Below are 15,130 nucleotides of genomic sequence, written 5' to 3'. Positions count from 1 at the left end.
CAAATTGAGCAGGAAGACTCGGATAATTGGGTCAGAATGGTCTTTGTGCCCTTAGATAGTAACAGAGATCCTGACTTTGTAGGGTTCTCTGACAGTGTATCCGTTCGTGACCTCCCTGAACCACAAGTTCCTGATTTATTACTCTCCGGTTCTAAACCCGAAAGTAGCGTTTGAAGACAGGTTCCAGCATCTGTGAGATGACCTTGATATACAGTACTTACTTCTTCACCCTTTTGCCTGTTAAAAAAAAAAGGCCTCGATCGAATTCAAGCAACACCAAACCCACTAATGACTCGTAACACTGAAGTGGCCATGGATGGAGTGGTACCAGCACCTGTTCCTCCTAACAGAAACCTAGAGAGAATTGCTTACTCTCCCCGACCAGCTATGCCAGGCAGAGGCCAGGATTTTCCACAGTGCAGCAGGATGTCTTCAACTTCACGCATGAAAGTTATCCAGCATTTCCTCTCAGAGAAAGGCTTTTCACGAGACTGCAAGAAATGTCCTCATACCTCCGTAAATTCTCGGCAACAGTCTACTAGACCAAGTGGTCCAACTCCTTAGGTTGGTGTTGTGGGAGGGGTGTCTCTTCTTTCAGAACCTCTGTTCCGTTAATCGCTGAATTTTTGTTTGTCCTCTGCAAGGAGGGAGACTGTTTTGTTTTTGCAGTAAAAGGCTATTACTCGGCCATGAGCCAAGTCTTTTAGACTGAAGGAAGTAGACATTTCTTCTTCGGAGAACATTTCAGTGCTCATACGATATTTTGAGCAGACCTGTCCTCCAAGTGGGGCGAATCCACGATTTTGGAGCATCGTTAAGGTATTACGTTCCTTGAAGAGGGCACCCTATGAACTGTGAGGTGAACCTCAGACAGGGACCTTACCCTGAAAATGGTCTTCCTACTTACTTTAGCTTCAGCTACACGAGTCGGCGATCTCCATGAGCTCCTAGCTAAAAGTCAATCTATCGTTGCCTGATTCCAGGTTTTTATCATTTCTTATTTTAACCCTTATGGATGTAACCAATGACCCCGAACAGCTGTTAGTGTGGCCTTTGAGAGCACTGAGGTCTCAAGAGGACAAAGACTTAGACCTTGCCTGTAACGTTTCTTCATGAGCACAGGAAGGTGGAAGATGATTTCCAAGAACACAATCTCTTTCTGGCTGAGATAGGTTATCCCTCGGATAGTCACTTCCCCTTCCACAGAAGGGACACTTGTAAAAGCTCATGATGAGAGAGATATTAGTACCTCTTTAGCTTTTAAGAGAAATTTCTATGTGATGCAGGTTCTTCAGGTAGGTTTATGGAAGCATCACTACCTGTGAGATGTGACCCACATGTCGTTCACCTTATGACTTGTTGTAGCTGCCTTAGCTCCCATCACAGGACCAGTAACTGCCTATTGAGGGCTGAGATTACGAGTAAGACTAGGTTGAAAGTAAAGAGTGATTGGTCTATTTCCTTTCAATCTTCCCCTTTCTTGGGGGTACAGCTTCGATAGACCTCGCCAGCTGGACTCTGCCTGCTAGTTAGGTAAGCCAACTTAGTGTATAGCTATTCCCTGCTCAAACAAGGAAGAATCTTTTCCCTACACTCCTTACAAGGGGGAATATGATGTAGCCAGGCAAACCCACAATCCTGAAATGGCCTTTAAGGTACAGCATCAGCAAACCTATTTCTTTTGCCAGGTCTACGACACTGGACATTCCTAGTCGAAAACAATTCTCAAAATCCATGGCTGTGAAACCGCTTGGTGAAACGATTTCCTTCTGGGTTGACCAGGTGTGAGGAGCCCTTACTCTTACAGCATCCCGGATGCTCCATTTTTGAGTTTACCAGGTTACATTTTCAGCCATTTGGAAATTGGACTTTCTCTCACCTAAGGATGAGTCTCTTAATTAAAGGATGATGGTTTGAATTCGGTTAGGAACAAATCACAAATTTTTAAAAGAGGGAGACCAAAGCGAAGGTGGATAGCCTGTATCAAAGATGACCTTCAATCAAAGGGATTAACCGGTGATAAGGTGTGGGACAGAGGTAGATTGAGAAAGCTGACCAAAAACATCAACCCTACATAGAAGTGGGAAAAGATGTAGACAAAGAATAAAGATGTATTTTTCCCAACTATACAAACCTGATTCTTTACTCAAACTTTCCCACCAACATCAACCCTGGCTGCCTTCTAATTAGTTTGTCAGTGAGCTGGCAGTTGCCTCCCTGCTACCGACAGGTCACTATCTGCCAGTCGTTCATACCTCGTAATTTTAACTGCCATTTGTTTCGCAACTGGAATACAAACCAACGCTGTATATAGGGGTATTTTCAGCGAAGCTGAAAGGACGAGCCATTAGAATTTAGTGATGGTTAACTACCCATTCCGCTTGTTAACAGGGGTTAGCTAGCTACCTCTCTCATCCACACACCTGTGATTGTGCTTCACTTTGCCTTTGGCTCGGAAGGAGAGCGGTTGTTACTGCTCTTCCTCCTCGCCTAGTTTGGAATGCCATTAATCTTTGTCTTTTTAAATTGTTTTTCTTTTATATATATATATATATATATATATATATATATATATATATATATATATATATATATATATATATATATATATATATATAGTGACAAATATATATATATATATATACACACATATATATGTATATATATATATATATATATATATATATATATATATATATATATATATATATATATATATATATATATATATATATATATATATATATACATACACATATATATATACACATATACATACATATATATATATATATATATATATATATACTGTATATATATATATATATATATATATATATATATATATATATATATATATATATATACATACAGTATATATGTATATATATATATATATATAATATATATATATATATATATATATATATATATATATATATATACATATATATATACACACATACACATGAAAAAAATTTTAATCTTTTTACATATATGTTGTAAGTTTCCTTTTCCGTGTATGTGCTATGTGTGTTACCGCATAGTACGGTAGGTTCTCAAGGACGGAGAACCTACCCTTCCGACCTTTATCCCCTTGGACTTTGGTCATCCCACTGGCGGATTGCCTTTCATGTAACCGGCCGCCGCCACAGGGTAATCATCATTGTTTGGGTACTTCTCCAATTGGCTGTATCATCGCCTTCCCCTCTATGTGTTCTTAGTAGGGATCTGCTTGGGGAAGGGAGTGCAGCCCTTTTGGAGCTTGACTTCGGTCTTGCTCTTTCTGAAGGTCACCGGCGCTTACCCGTGGGTGGCTGGCAGAATACTCTGCGGAGGTAACATCTTTCCCGTTCATGGGTGAGTTTGCGCTTCTGAATGGTTTTCTTCATTACCGTAATTAAAATTATAACTGTTGTAATTTAATAACAAGGACTGGAAAGGCACCAAGTTCAACCGTGAAGGAAAACTGCAGAGAGGTGGCATCAGAAGCTACAAGTGCTAGGATAGGCGATACCCCTGCTTGTCCACCATTGGGGGAATGCCTACAAAGGTGCTGGCTCAGGTGGATGCAGCTCTGGGCCGAACCTTGGACGGTCTCCGGGATTCATTCAGGGTATCGCGTCCCGTTTATCTCGTCTCTGCCTCCACTGACCAAGAATCCAGTGCTTGTGTGAACTCCTTTGCGATGGGATCAGAAAAAGGGCAGGCCCTTCAGGCCGAAGTTCATACCATGTTGGAGTTGGGCGCTCTCCAGGAGGTCCTCGACTGGTCCCCAGGCTTCTTCAGTCGACTATATCTTGTAAAAAAGGCTTCTTGAGGCTGGAGACCAGTCATCGACCTCTCGGCTCTGAACGTGTTTGTCGAACAGACTTCGTTCAGCATGGATACATCAGGCACAGTGAAACAAGCACTAAGGCCACAGGATTTCATGTATACACTGGATCGAAAAGAAGCATACTTCCAGATTCCAGTCGATCCGTCTTCAATGAAGAATCTAAGATTCAACATCGACAACAAAATATACCAGTTCAGGGTGCTTTGCTTCGGCCTTCCAACAGAACCTCAGGTCTTCACAAGAGTGTTTGCCCTAGTGCCATCCTGGACACACAGGCTCGGCCTCCGTCTTCTTTGTTACCTGGACGACTGGCTGATCCTAGCAGACTCGGTGGCGACCTTTCTTCAGCACCGAGACAAACTTCTGAAGCTTTGCCAAGATCTGGGGATCATGGTGATCCTCGAGAAGTCATCCCTACTTCCCACTCAAAGACTGGTATACCTGGGCATGATATTAGACACAAAACTACATAAAGCCTTCTCGTCAGACGAAAGGATAGCGCGGCTGAGGAAGGTCGCAAGACCCTTTCTCAGACGAAAAGAACTCAAAGCCCAGAAGTTTCTATGTATCCTCGGACACCTATCATCCTTGGCCGTCTAGTTTTCAACGGCTGCCTTAGAATTCGTCTCTCCAGCGGTGCCTGAAGTCCAATTGTAATCAGGTCTTCTATTCCCCGGACACTTTGATCCCCATGGGACCAGAGGAAAGGACAGACCTCAGATGGTAGCTGGCAGATGAGATTCTGCTGAAGGGTGTCGATCTTCTTGTCCATCCACCCTATTTGATGCTTTTGTCAAACGCATGAAAAGGAGGGTGGGGCGTGGCCCACGTGATGCACCACATGGCCGCAGGGCTTCGGTAAGAGTCCATAAAGTACCTTCACACATATCCCTTAAGAGGCCTTTAAAGAGTTCCACTAGTCTTGGTGAGTCATTTGGTGGTTGTGATGAGCAACAACTCTACGGTATTGGCTTACATCAAAAAGCAAGGAATACTTTTTCACAGCCCCTATCCCATCTAGTAGTAGAGATACTGAGATGGGCGGAAGTCCACTTGGTCTCACTATCAGCTCGCTTCATTCCCAGCAAGAGGAATGTGCTCGCCGACAATCTGAACAGAGCATTGCAGGTAGTGGGTTCAGAATGGTCTTTGGATCATCTAGTAGCCAATAAACAACAAAGTCATGAGTGTGGTTCGCCGACTGTGAATCTGTTCACAACGACCATGAACTTCAGGCTCCCGTTGTACTGCTCCCCAGTCCCAGACACCAAGGCTCTCTGGCAAGGTGCATTTCAACAACATTAGGACAACATCAACGTTTATGCATTCCCACAGTTCTGTCTGATGACAAGAGTACTCCACAAGACCAGAACATCAGTCAATCTTTCAATGACCCTCATAGCTCTGCCATGGCATCACACTGAATGGTTCCCGGACCTCCTTCTTCTTACGGAGCTGCCTAGAGAACTTCCTCCATCACACAGTCTACTCAGACAACCACATGTCAACATTTACCTCAAGGCAGTACCTTCGCTACGTCTTCACGCTTGGAGACTATCCAGCATCTCCTCACTCAGAGAGGATAAAAGGATGCCTCGATATCTGCAAAAGTCATCCGCTTCACTCTACCAGGTGAAGTGGAACGTCTTCTGTGGTTGGTGTCGTGGAAGGGGTCTCAATCTACTCGATGCCACTATTGCAGTACTGTTATAGCGGAGTTCCTTGTGTATTTGTGGGAAGAAATACATCTTTCGGTTTCAGCGATTAAAAAGCTATCGTTCAGCCTTGAGTCTCGTCTTTAAACTGAAAGGAGTGGACATTTCCTCATCGCTGGAACTTTCCCTCCTCATATGGAGTTATGAACTTACCTGTCCTCATTTGGAAGTGAGACCTCCCCCATGGAACGTGGTTCGAGTACTTCGGTCCCAAAAAGGACCTCCGTACGAGCCATTAAGCCAGTACACTAGGCAACAGATTGCTGCCTAACTTGGAAGACTGTGTTTCTGCAAGTCTTTGCCTCGGCCAAATGAGTTTGCGAACTTCATGGTCTCTCGTATGATGTTGCCCATTTAAGGGGATCGGATGAGGTAAGCTTCAGCTTCGTCTCTGAGTTGGTTGCCAAGACTCAAAATACGGGTTTCGGATCCTATATTCGATTCCTTCTGGATAATGAGTCCCCGCTCTATAACCGGCAACCCAGATCATCTGTTACGATGGCCAGTAAGGTGCTTGATGTGTTACCTTAAGAGAACAGCAGTAGCTCCGCCCATTGTCCTCACTTTTCGTCAGCATGGGCAGAAACAAGAGGAAGATCACAAAAAACACAATCTCCGTATGAATTTGCAGGGTCATTGATCTTGCTCTGAATCACGATCCTCCTCCATCACGTCGTCCCAGAGCCCACGACGTCAGGGGCGTAGTTACATCCTTGGCCTTCAATAAAAACTACTGTGACGCAGGTATTGCAAGCGGGTGTGGAAACACCAAACTATTTTCACCACTCACTACCTGCAAGACGTGATCCACAGGAACCTCGATATGTTCTCTATTGGTCCTGTGGTGGTTGCGCCACAGCTGGTTTAGTACCTCAAGCTCCTTATTGGATAAGTATCAGAAGGTTGGGCACATTGGTTACCTGGTTCTTAGTCTGAACCTCTGCAGGTAAACCATTGCAAACTTGTGTAACCTGGTATTGTCCCAATACTGTTGCGTCCCCATACCCTAGCGAGGTGGTATTGGGAATGTCTCGGTCTCCTCGGTTATTCCTACAAGACTTGGAATAACTTTTACCTTGAGAGTCACATTGCTAGTATCTCATCACACATAGCTTGCGTAGGCTGCATACCATGCTTAGCAGCTTTAGCGAGGTGTTAGGGTCTCCTTATTTGTGCACTAGCCTGCCCAATAGGGAGTATCCTGGCTATGGCCAAAAGCCAGATTGGCAGGGACGTTCACCCTCCTAATGGGTGAGTCAACCCTATGAATAGCGTTGGTTTGTATTCCAGTTGCGGAACAAATAACAAATTTGAAAGTAATTTGTATTCTTCCTAATGATACAAACCTTAGCTATTTATACATACTTGCCTGCCAACGCTGTCCCCCATCAAAGTCGTACTTCCAAGCAAAGTGAAGCACAATCACCGAGGGTGTGGGTGAGAGGGGTAGCTAGCTAGCTACCCCCTTAACTAGCAGGATGGGTAGTTAACCCTCGTTAAATTCTAATGGCTTGTCCTTTCAGCTTCGCCGAAAGTAATACCTCTATAAATAGGTAAGGTTTGTATCGTTAGGAAAAATACAAATTACTTCCAAATTTGTCATGTTCCAGCTTGCTGTAGTATATTCTCCTAAATAAATAATTCATGTTTGTATAGTTATGAAAAATAGAAATTACAAAAATTTGTGGTAAGCATAGGTTATTTATTGATTAGTTTAATGATGTATGCTAGTGACATTAGTAAAAGGTCTTTCATATCAGTTTTTTTATTGAAATTAAATGACCTGCTCAAATGATTATTCTTTACCTGGATAGACTTATTGAAAGATAGTCTTGAACAGATGTGTGTGTGATATAATTAAACTAGTATAACTAATACATGAGTTAAACTAATTATGTTCAGTATTTCACTCTTATATTGTACTGTTGAATCTCTTGCAGGATCTCATACCATTATTACCGAAGCCCCAAGATCTTCGACCATTCCCCACTCAAGAAGCTCTTGTGTTTACTGGTCATAAGTCAATCATAAGGACCATCTCTGTTCATCCTCTTGGCAAGTACTTGGCATCTGGCTCTGACGATCACACTGTTAAAAGTGAGTAATATTTTTCTTTTTCTTGATTGGAACTTTATATCCTGTATTACAGAAAATAATTTTTTTGTAAGCAAGTGCAGATCACATTTTTATAAGTGTTTCTTCTAGAATGTTTTTATTCAAAATTATCAAACATGCAAATGGAAAAACACTCAGTATACTAATAGAATTTCCATGTTGAAATAAGTTTCATTTTCTAATTCTTACAAACAGAATATCGAAAGTCAATTCTTTCAGTTATAATCACCCTCTGATTTATCTAGTTTCTTGGATACAGTTCCTGAGATGGTGCTGACATCTGGACTATACAGTATTTCATTAGGGCCAGAGGAAAGGAGCTTATGGCAATGATACCTTTATTTCTTATTTCAGCGTATGGATTCATAAACACACTGCAGATGCATCTTTTATGTGTTGTTTGGAAAAAAGTATAGGAGTTTAAGTTGATATGGTGTAATTTTATTCGTTTAGAATTAATAAGTACAATAATTGATTTGCAAAGACGTTGATATATCAAGATCTCTCATAAGGCTGCGAGTAACTTCATTTACATATTGGGGACAGTGGAGCAAGTAACTGCAAGAATAACATCTAAATGTTTTATTGAATTTTTATTAGGTCAACAGTCATGTCACCAGTAAATCTTTAAAATTAAAATTTACCCAAAACACTACTCAGTGAAACTAAAGACTGTAGGCTTAATCTTACTGAAAAATCTTAAATAAATGTTCTTTTTCTTGAAAAGCTGTGAATGAAGTCAAACCCATAGCCCTTAGTATAAAGTTACTAATTGTTCCCGTACTAACAAACCTTTCGTTATTTATGTGGATATACTTTCAGTGGAGCTGGAGGGCAGCCATTAGATTCAAAATGCGAGGTGGCAACCCTTCCTAACCACTTGAGTGAGTAGGCAGGGAGTGGCTGGGTACCCAGCTGTGAGCTACGTCACTTTTTGTTTTGGCTGGTAGAGAGCGGACGTCTCTTCTCTCTTCTTTCAAGGCTTAGCCATTTAGACTATTGCTTTACACTCATCTTTTTTCTCTTACATATGTGACTGTGTTTTTTCACTTGAGCCTCCATTTCAAAGTAATGTGATAGTTTTCAGATGTTATTTGTCCTCACGAGTTTATCCAAAGGAATCCTCTTCACTGACAACTCCTTTTGGGTGTAACCTCTTCCATTTGGGCGTTGGGTTTTTCTTTTTCTCTGGATGGGAAGAATTTTTAAATCTCTCTGTTTCTTCTTCAAAGCTTATAGACGACATCGGGGTTCGAAGTTAGCTGCTGCAGCTGCGGCTCACGTCTTCGCTGTCTATGAGGTCCACCTCCCGTTCACACTTCCGTCAACTCCTGCTGACGACAGGTCATCTCGCCACCTGACGATCTCGTCGCCTCGCAACGATCCACAATTTCTCTCTTTCCGTACAGGTAAAGTTCTAGCCCGGGTATGCAACTTCCGCCTGTTGAGGATTCCGAGACTACAGACAATTGTCAACCCATGGCTTGCTAGTCAATCATCAGAATGACTGATTATTTTCTATTCACGGGGAATGACCCTGGTCGGTCAGGATGTTGTCGTTTGTGACAATCCAATGATGAGATCAGAATTTATTCTGTTCAATGATCGTAGGGGCGAGACTCATTACCTCACCACCTTTGGCGGTCGGGATGTCGTTAGCGACAGTCCGATGTTTCGACAACCCTCAAGGCGTCGTTCTTAACAATCAATGATCGCCACAGAGATCAAAACGATCATGAGATCGAAGATTATCATGATCTCGACGCTCTTCTTCTTGAATACGATTACAGTCACGAGTTAAATACTCATGATAATGAGATCGTAGGTCTTCACGATCTCAATGCTCTTCTTGTTGGAGGCGAACACCTGTTCGGTCTTCCCTTTAGGGGATTACTCCGGCATGGATTCCCGTCCTTTGTTCAGGAAATCCTTTCGGGGAAAGCTCAGAAACAAGCCTTGGCTTTTTCTCAAGCTACACTCTATGTTAACCTTCAATTTGAGATAGAGCTCGTTGAAGGGAAATAGTGTGCTGCTCGGAGGTTCGCCTCCAGGTGTGAGAACTTCCCCTTCCGAGGGAGAGTCTCTACACAACCCTTGAGAATGCTCACGATCATGAGCTAAATACTCGTGATCACGAGCGAGACGCTCACGATCATGAACTACGGGCTCACGGTCATGAACTACATGCTCACGATTGTTAGTTACACGCTCATGGTCACGAGCGTCACGCTCATGATCACGATCACGAGTTAGAGACTCATGATCATGATCACGAGCGAGACGCTCTTGGTCACGATCACAAGCTACACTCGTGATCACGAACGAGACGCTCACGATCACAAGCTATAAGCACGTGATCCCGGGCTGGGCGCTCACGATCAAGAACTAAATGCTCAAGATCAATGGCTATAGGCTCACGATTCACGTGATAAACACTCGCTCATGATCACGAGCAGGATGCTCATGATTGCGAGCTAGATCCTCACAAGCTATAAGCTCACGATCAAGAGCTATAAGCTCATGATCAAGAGCTATAAGCTCATGATCTAGAGCTATTAGCTCACGATCAAGAGCTATGAGCTCACGATCAAGAGCTAAAAGCTCACGATCACAAGATAGACGCTCACAATCACAAGCACGAGCTAGACACTCATGATAACAAGCACAAGCCAGACGATTATGATCAGGCTTGACGCTCATGTTCAAATGCTAATCACTAAATATCACGAGCTAAATGCTCACGATCATGAGCTAAATGCTCACGATCATGAGCTGAATGCTCACGATCACAAGCATGGGCTACACGCTCACAATCACGGGCTACACACTTACAATCATGAGCTTCACAATCATGAGTTACATGATCATGACCACGAGTAAGATGCTCCCGATCATGAGCTAGATGCTCTCCATCTCGAGCTGGACGCTCACGATCAAGAGTTAGATGATCACGATCATGACGCTCGCGTTCACGAGCTAGATGCTTACTATCACGATCTAGAAGCTCACAAGCTAGACGCTCACAATCACAAACTCACTCATGCTCTTGTGCAAGACACTCACACTGTTATGCAAAACGCTCACGATCTCGCACAAGGCTCTCACGACCTAGAGCGAAGCGCTCGTGATTATGATCACAGTCACAAGCGAGATAATCCTGATCGTCACCATACTGATCGTCAACTGGTTCAGCGATCGTCAGATCACTGATCATAGTTATGTCGATCATTTAACACCTGATCACCGATCGATAGCTTGTTAGTTGCTGATCGTCAACCGCTGGAAGATCACTGATCACCGATCACCGATCTTCAAGGTCCGATCGCCAGCTCACAGCATCAGCTCAAAGCTTGCTGATAGCCACGGTGATCGCCGATCCCCTGCTTGCGGGTCACCAGTGCTCCGATTCGGTAGATCTCGGATTTACCAGATCTCCGATTTGTCAGTTGCCATTCGCTGTTTTTTCAATGGTTAGATGATCCCCGGTTGCTTATCAATAGCACTGTTCGCTCTTTTAATGTTCGACGGCCAATCATTCGTTGTCTCACATGACAGTAGCTCGTTGTTCGCTTGCTTGCCGTTTGCTTGCTTGCCGTTTGCTTGCTTGACATTAGCTGGTCGGAGGTTAGTGATCACTAATAGGCCTGCTCCACTCTAGGTTTATAAATCAGCAACTGCTTCTATGAGAGGGAGCTGCTCAAAAGAGCACTCTCTCCTAGACGGCATAGATCGTCTCTCCTCGCTCTTGGGCTTGCACTACTTAGACGTTAAACTACACCCTTCTTCGACGACAGGGCTAATACGTTAGTGCAAAGCTCAGTGCCCCTCATTGTTTTGGGTTCTTGTTTGTGTATCACAAACAGGGCTTCTTGGGTTCCCAAAGTTTTCTCACCTTCTGTGAGATCAGAGGGATCCACATCAAGGTGGCCAGGTTTACGCATTGGATCCGGCATACTCGCGGGAATTAATCTCTCATGAACGTACGTGTTTTCACTTACACTTCATTTATACTACAGGTAGGCTTACAAGCAAATTACCTCAGGAACCAGGTTGCTACTTCGGTTGCTACCTTCTCCCTTGTTGTCCCCTTTAGTACTGCATAGGGCTGCTCACAAGTCGACTTTGCTTGAGTAGGAACTACTCTAGTTACGCAGTCTCCTGAAGCAAATCGGATCTCAGGTGTGGTAGGAGTGACAGATCCCTTGAATCTGTTCCTACCCCTCCGGCCGGAGACACAACCATTTGAGGTTACTGCCATTCTCTCCCTCTTAGAGATTGAAATTCAGTGCTGTCTAAGCGACAGCTATAGCAATTTGCTACGATTCTGGTCAGCCCTAGATGGTTGACTGATGAGAATAACAGAGGTTGGTGGAATTTTGTGTTCTCCCAATCTCTGTTAGCCCTTTTGCCCTCGGACCTTAGTGGGAACACATTCAACCTCCATCTGCATCCGTTCCAGGGAAACCTTTTTCTGCCTATACATCATGAAACTCTGTCTTGTTCATGAAGTTATGAAGTTAGCAGATGACTTTCTCCCGTAACCAGAGCTCTTCCTTAGGCTGGAGTGGTTGGGTAACAATATATTCTCTCCTCATGGAAGAACCTCTCCCATGGGCTCTAAATAATCGGCTCATGTCTTTTTCGCTAAGGAAAGGGAGTCCATATTTTAGCTAAAAAAGAGAGATGCTCTTGTATCTTCCATTTTCCTTCAGGAAATGGGAAACGGTCTCTCTCTTCTTCCTCATGATTGAAACATCCGATCTCATTGGAAGACGCAGTACACTAGGATACCGCCGAGCTTCACCGGTCATAAGTCTCTACTTTTAGTCTCCTCGTGAGACGAGCTTAATCTTCAAACCCTGTCGTGCGAAGAAAGGTTTTGCGATCAATCAGTTAGCACATAATTTCCTGTACTTTATAGGATTGGCCCAAGTCTTGAAGACCTCCAACTACTGACTGATCTTAAAAGTCTCGAACTCCTGTGAGACATCTTCAGTTTATCTTGATCTGAAAATTCGAGTAATCGAAGGAAAGGGACGAAGGTCATATCCAATACAGTACAGGTATCTGTAGACTGGGTCATGAGCCTGTAGAAATTTCCGCAGATTTGGCAAGACCACATCCGTCCCTGTCGAATGTGACCTCTGAAGGCCTAGCCGGGTCCCAGGTCCATCGGCACTAAGGATTGTCCTTCCCTTGGTTCTCTACAAAACCTGAACAAGAAACGGTACTGCTGAAAAGACTGCCATACGATGATCTCTCCCAGGGAGCTAATCTCTTCGTTCTTCCTGGATTTGACACTTCCTATAGAGGCACCAAAGGAAAAGAAGGGGGGGGGGGCCACATACAGTACCACATGTCCTTAAGACTATGATTAGAGCACGAATGATACCGTCTCTCAATCCCTCTGGAAAGTGCTGAGGAATGACAGTGATTTGTCGGTTTCCCTTTCGGGATATCCTGTCCACGGCTTTGGATTTTATAGAATCCACTCCTGTAGAAGTCTTCTTCCTTCGGCCTTAGTTCTAGAGGTCTTCCTTCCGGAAGCGGAATGAATATCAATGACAGGCATTGGTCTTCTTCTTTCTGCGGGAGAAGGACTGCGGTCACCTGTTGGATTCCCTTTTGCGAGCAGTTTTCTCTCAGAATGGAAAAGATGGCTTCTCCCCTCTTCCGTGCAAACTTGTAGTCGGAATTGTCTCATTAAGAGACTCGACTAGCGCATTGGTCTAGCCTTGTCGGCAAGACAAATGACACGTCACATCCAGTGGAACGTCTACGACTTAAGAGAACCCATTACGGACTTCCTTTACGACTAGATTCTCCATGGTGAGGATAGGGTGGTCTTTTTTTTTTTCTCTTCTCGAAGGTGTTATTCCAGTTATACACTCAAAATTGCTATCGAAGGGAACCAAGCTCTTAGGCTGAGGCAACGGAAGACCTTTGCTCGTCCATTAAGCATCTCCTCCAATCGTTGATCTCCACAGAGTTTGAACTGATTCATCCATAGTAGGGTAATATAGCCCTCTAAGGGATGGGTTGTTTCCTTTGGTCCCGGGGTTCCTCCTTCAAGAACCTCGGACACCTAAAAGTGCAGGTCTTCTCCTGATCTAGAAGACAAGGCTCTCCCAGTGTGGCCCTCAACCAAAAGAGAGATGTACCCTATGGGCCTCCCTCGTCTCTCACTCACGGCAAGAAGCCAAGTAACATCCAATTTTAGTTGCGGACAACGTGAACCTCAGGTTCAAGCCCTCCAACTGGAAACCTGCCACTTTGTAATTTGTAACACCAGTAACTACTTGAAGACATACCTCGAGGAGGAGGATTACCCAGACCCTAGGGTACAACACGTTTCGCCAACCCTGGATGGCCCAAGGAAGTGCATTAGACTCCCATTCCTGACTGGGACACACTGGCATATACCTGTCATTGATTCTTCCTTTTGCATGTCAGTGATTATATTAAGTCCATACCTTAGGAAAACAATGAAAGAGTTCGCTCCTAAGGTTCAGCATGCTTCTCGAACCCTAGAAAGATCAAAGGAGGTTATAAGGATCTCGTTCGTGACTGGGTCACAGGTCCTATACCAGTCACGAAATCTCTCTCCTTCCCCTCCTAGAGGTGACCCAGAGCTCATAACGTTTTAGGGCAGAATCTGTCCATTACGTTTACAAGTAGTTCCATTGTGACACAGGCCATGCCATTAGTGGGGTGAAAGGGTGTCTGATCTTCACCTCCCCTTACCTGTGAAACGTAACCCACAGAAGACCCGATACGGTTTCTCTATTGCTCCTGTGGTGGTGACACAATAAGTGGTTTAAAAATACCTCAGGCTCCTTGTTGGACAAGTAGCAGAAGGTTGAGGGCATTGGTCACCTGGGGTAAGGCTGGGATAAATGAAAGTATGTCTGGCTCTTTCACTTTCATCATCTTCCCCTCTTTTGGGGAACAGCGCCATGGGTCCCTTTGCAAGCTGGCTTCAAACTCTGTAGGTAATAACCACTTTCCTTGTGCAACCAATTATAGTTTATTGTTATATACTTGTACATGTCCCCAACGCCTCCTGCGAGGTAGGCCTTGGGAAACGTCTATTTATGTGTAGGGTTCCTTTTTAAACTAGGAACATTCTTACCTAGATGTTCATATGATATCATGCCGCTATCATACCCACTTGTATTGATAAGCGAGGTAGCAAGGTTTCCCTCTTTTACAGTCTAGGTAAACCAGGGTCAATGACTAAGTCAGTAGTCGAACTTACCACCCTCCTAAGAGTGAGTCATCCACATAAATAACGAAAGGTTTGTTAGTATGGGAACAAATGACAAATTCGGAGATAATGTGTATTTTTCCCTAATACAAACCTGTAGTTATTTATATAAATTGCCCCGCCATCACCTGTCCACCAGTAAGTCTTGCCTGCAATAAAAAAGTGACGCAGCTCACAGGTGTCAGAGTATATATA

At 43.8% G+C, this 15,130-nt stretch overlaps 1 protein-coding gene across 1 annotated transcript in view; it reads left to right on the top strand.

Moving 5' to 3' along the window:
* The window catches only part of LOC137642700 (ribosome biogenesis protein bop1), a 97,930-nt gene that overhangs the window by 30,010 nt on the left and 52,790 nt on the right, over positions 1 to 15,130 (top strand). Inside the window, exon 5 of the mRNA XM_068375491.1 lies at positions 7,494 to 7,650. Within this exon, the coding sequence (XP_068231592.1) occupies positions 7,494 to 7,650 (157 nt within the window). The remainder of the gene's footprint in view (positions 1 to 7,493; positions 7,651 to 15,130) is intronic.

The sequence above is a fragment of the Palaemon carinicauda genome, chromosome 6 (assembly GCF_036898095.1).
Source record: "Palaemon carinicauda isolate YSFRI2023 chromosome 6, ASM3689809v2, whole genome shotgun sequence".
Classification (NCBI taxonomy): Eukaryota; Metazoa; Arthropoda; class Malacostraca; order Decapoda; family Palaemonidae; genus Palaemon; species Palaemon carinicauda.
This window is presented reverse-complemented; position numbering and strand designations above follow the sequence as displayed.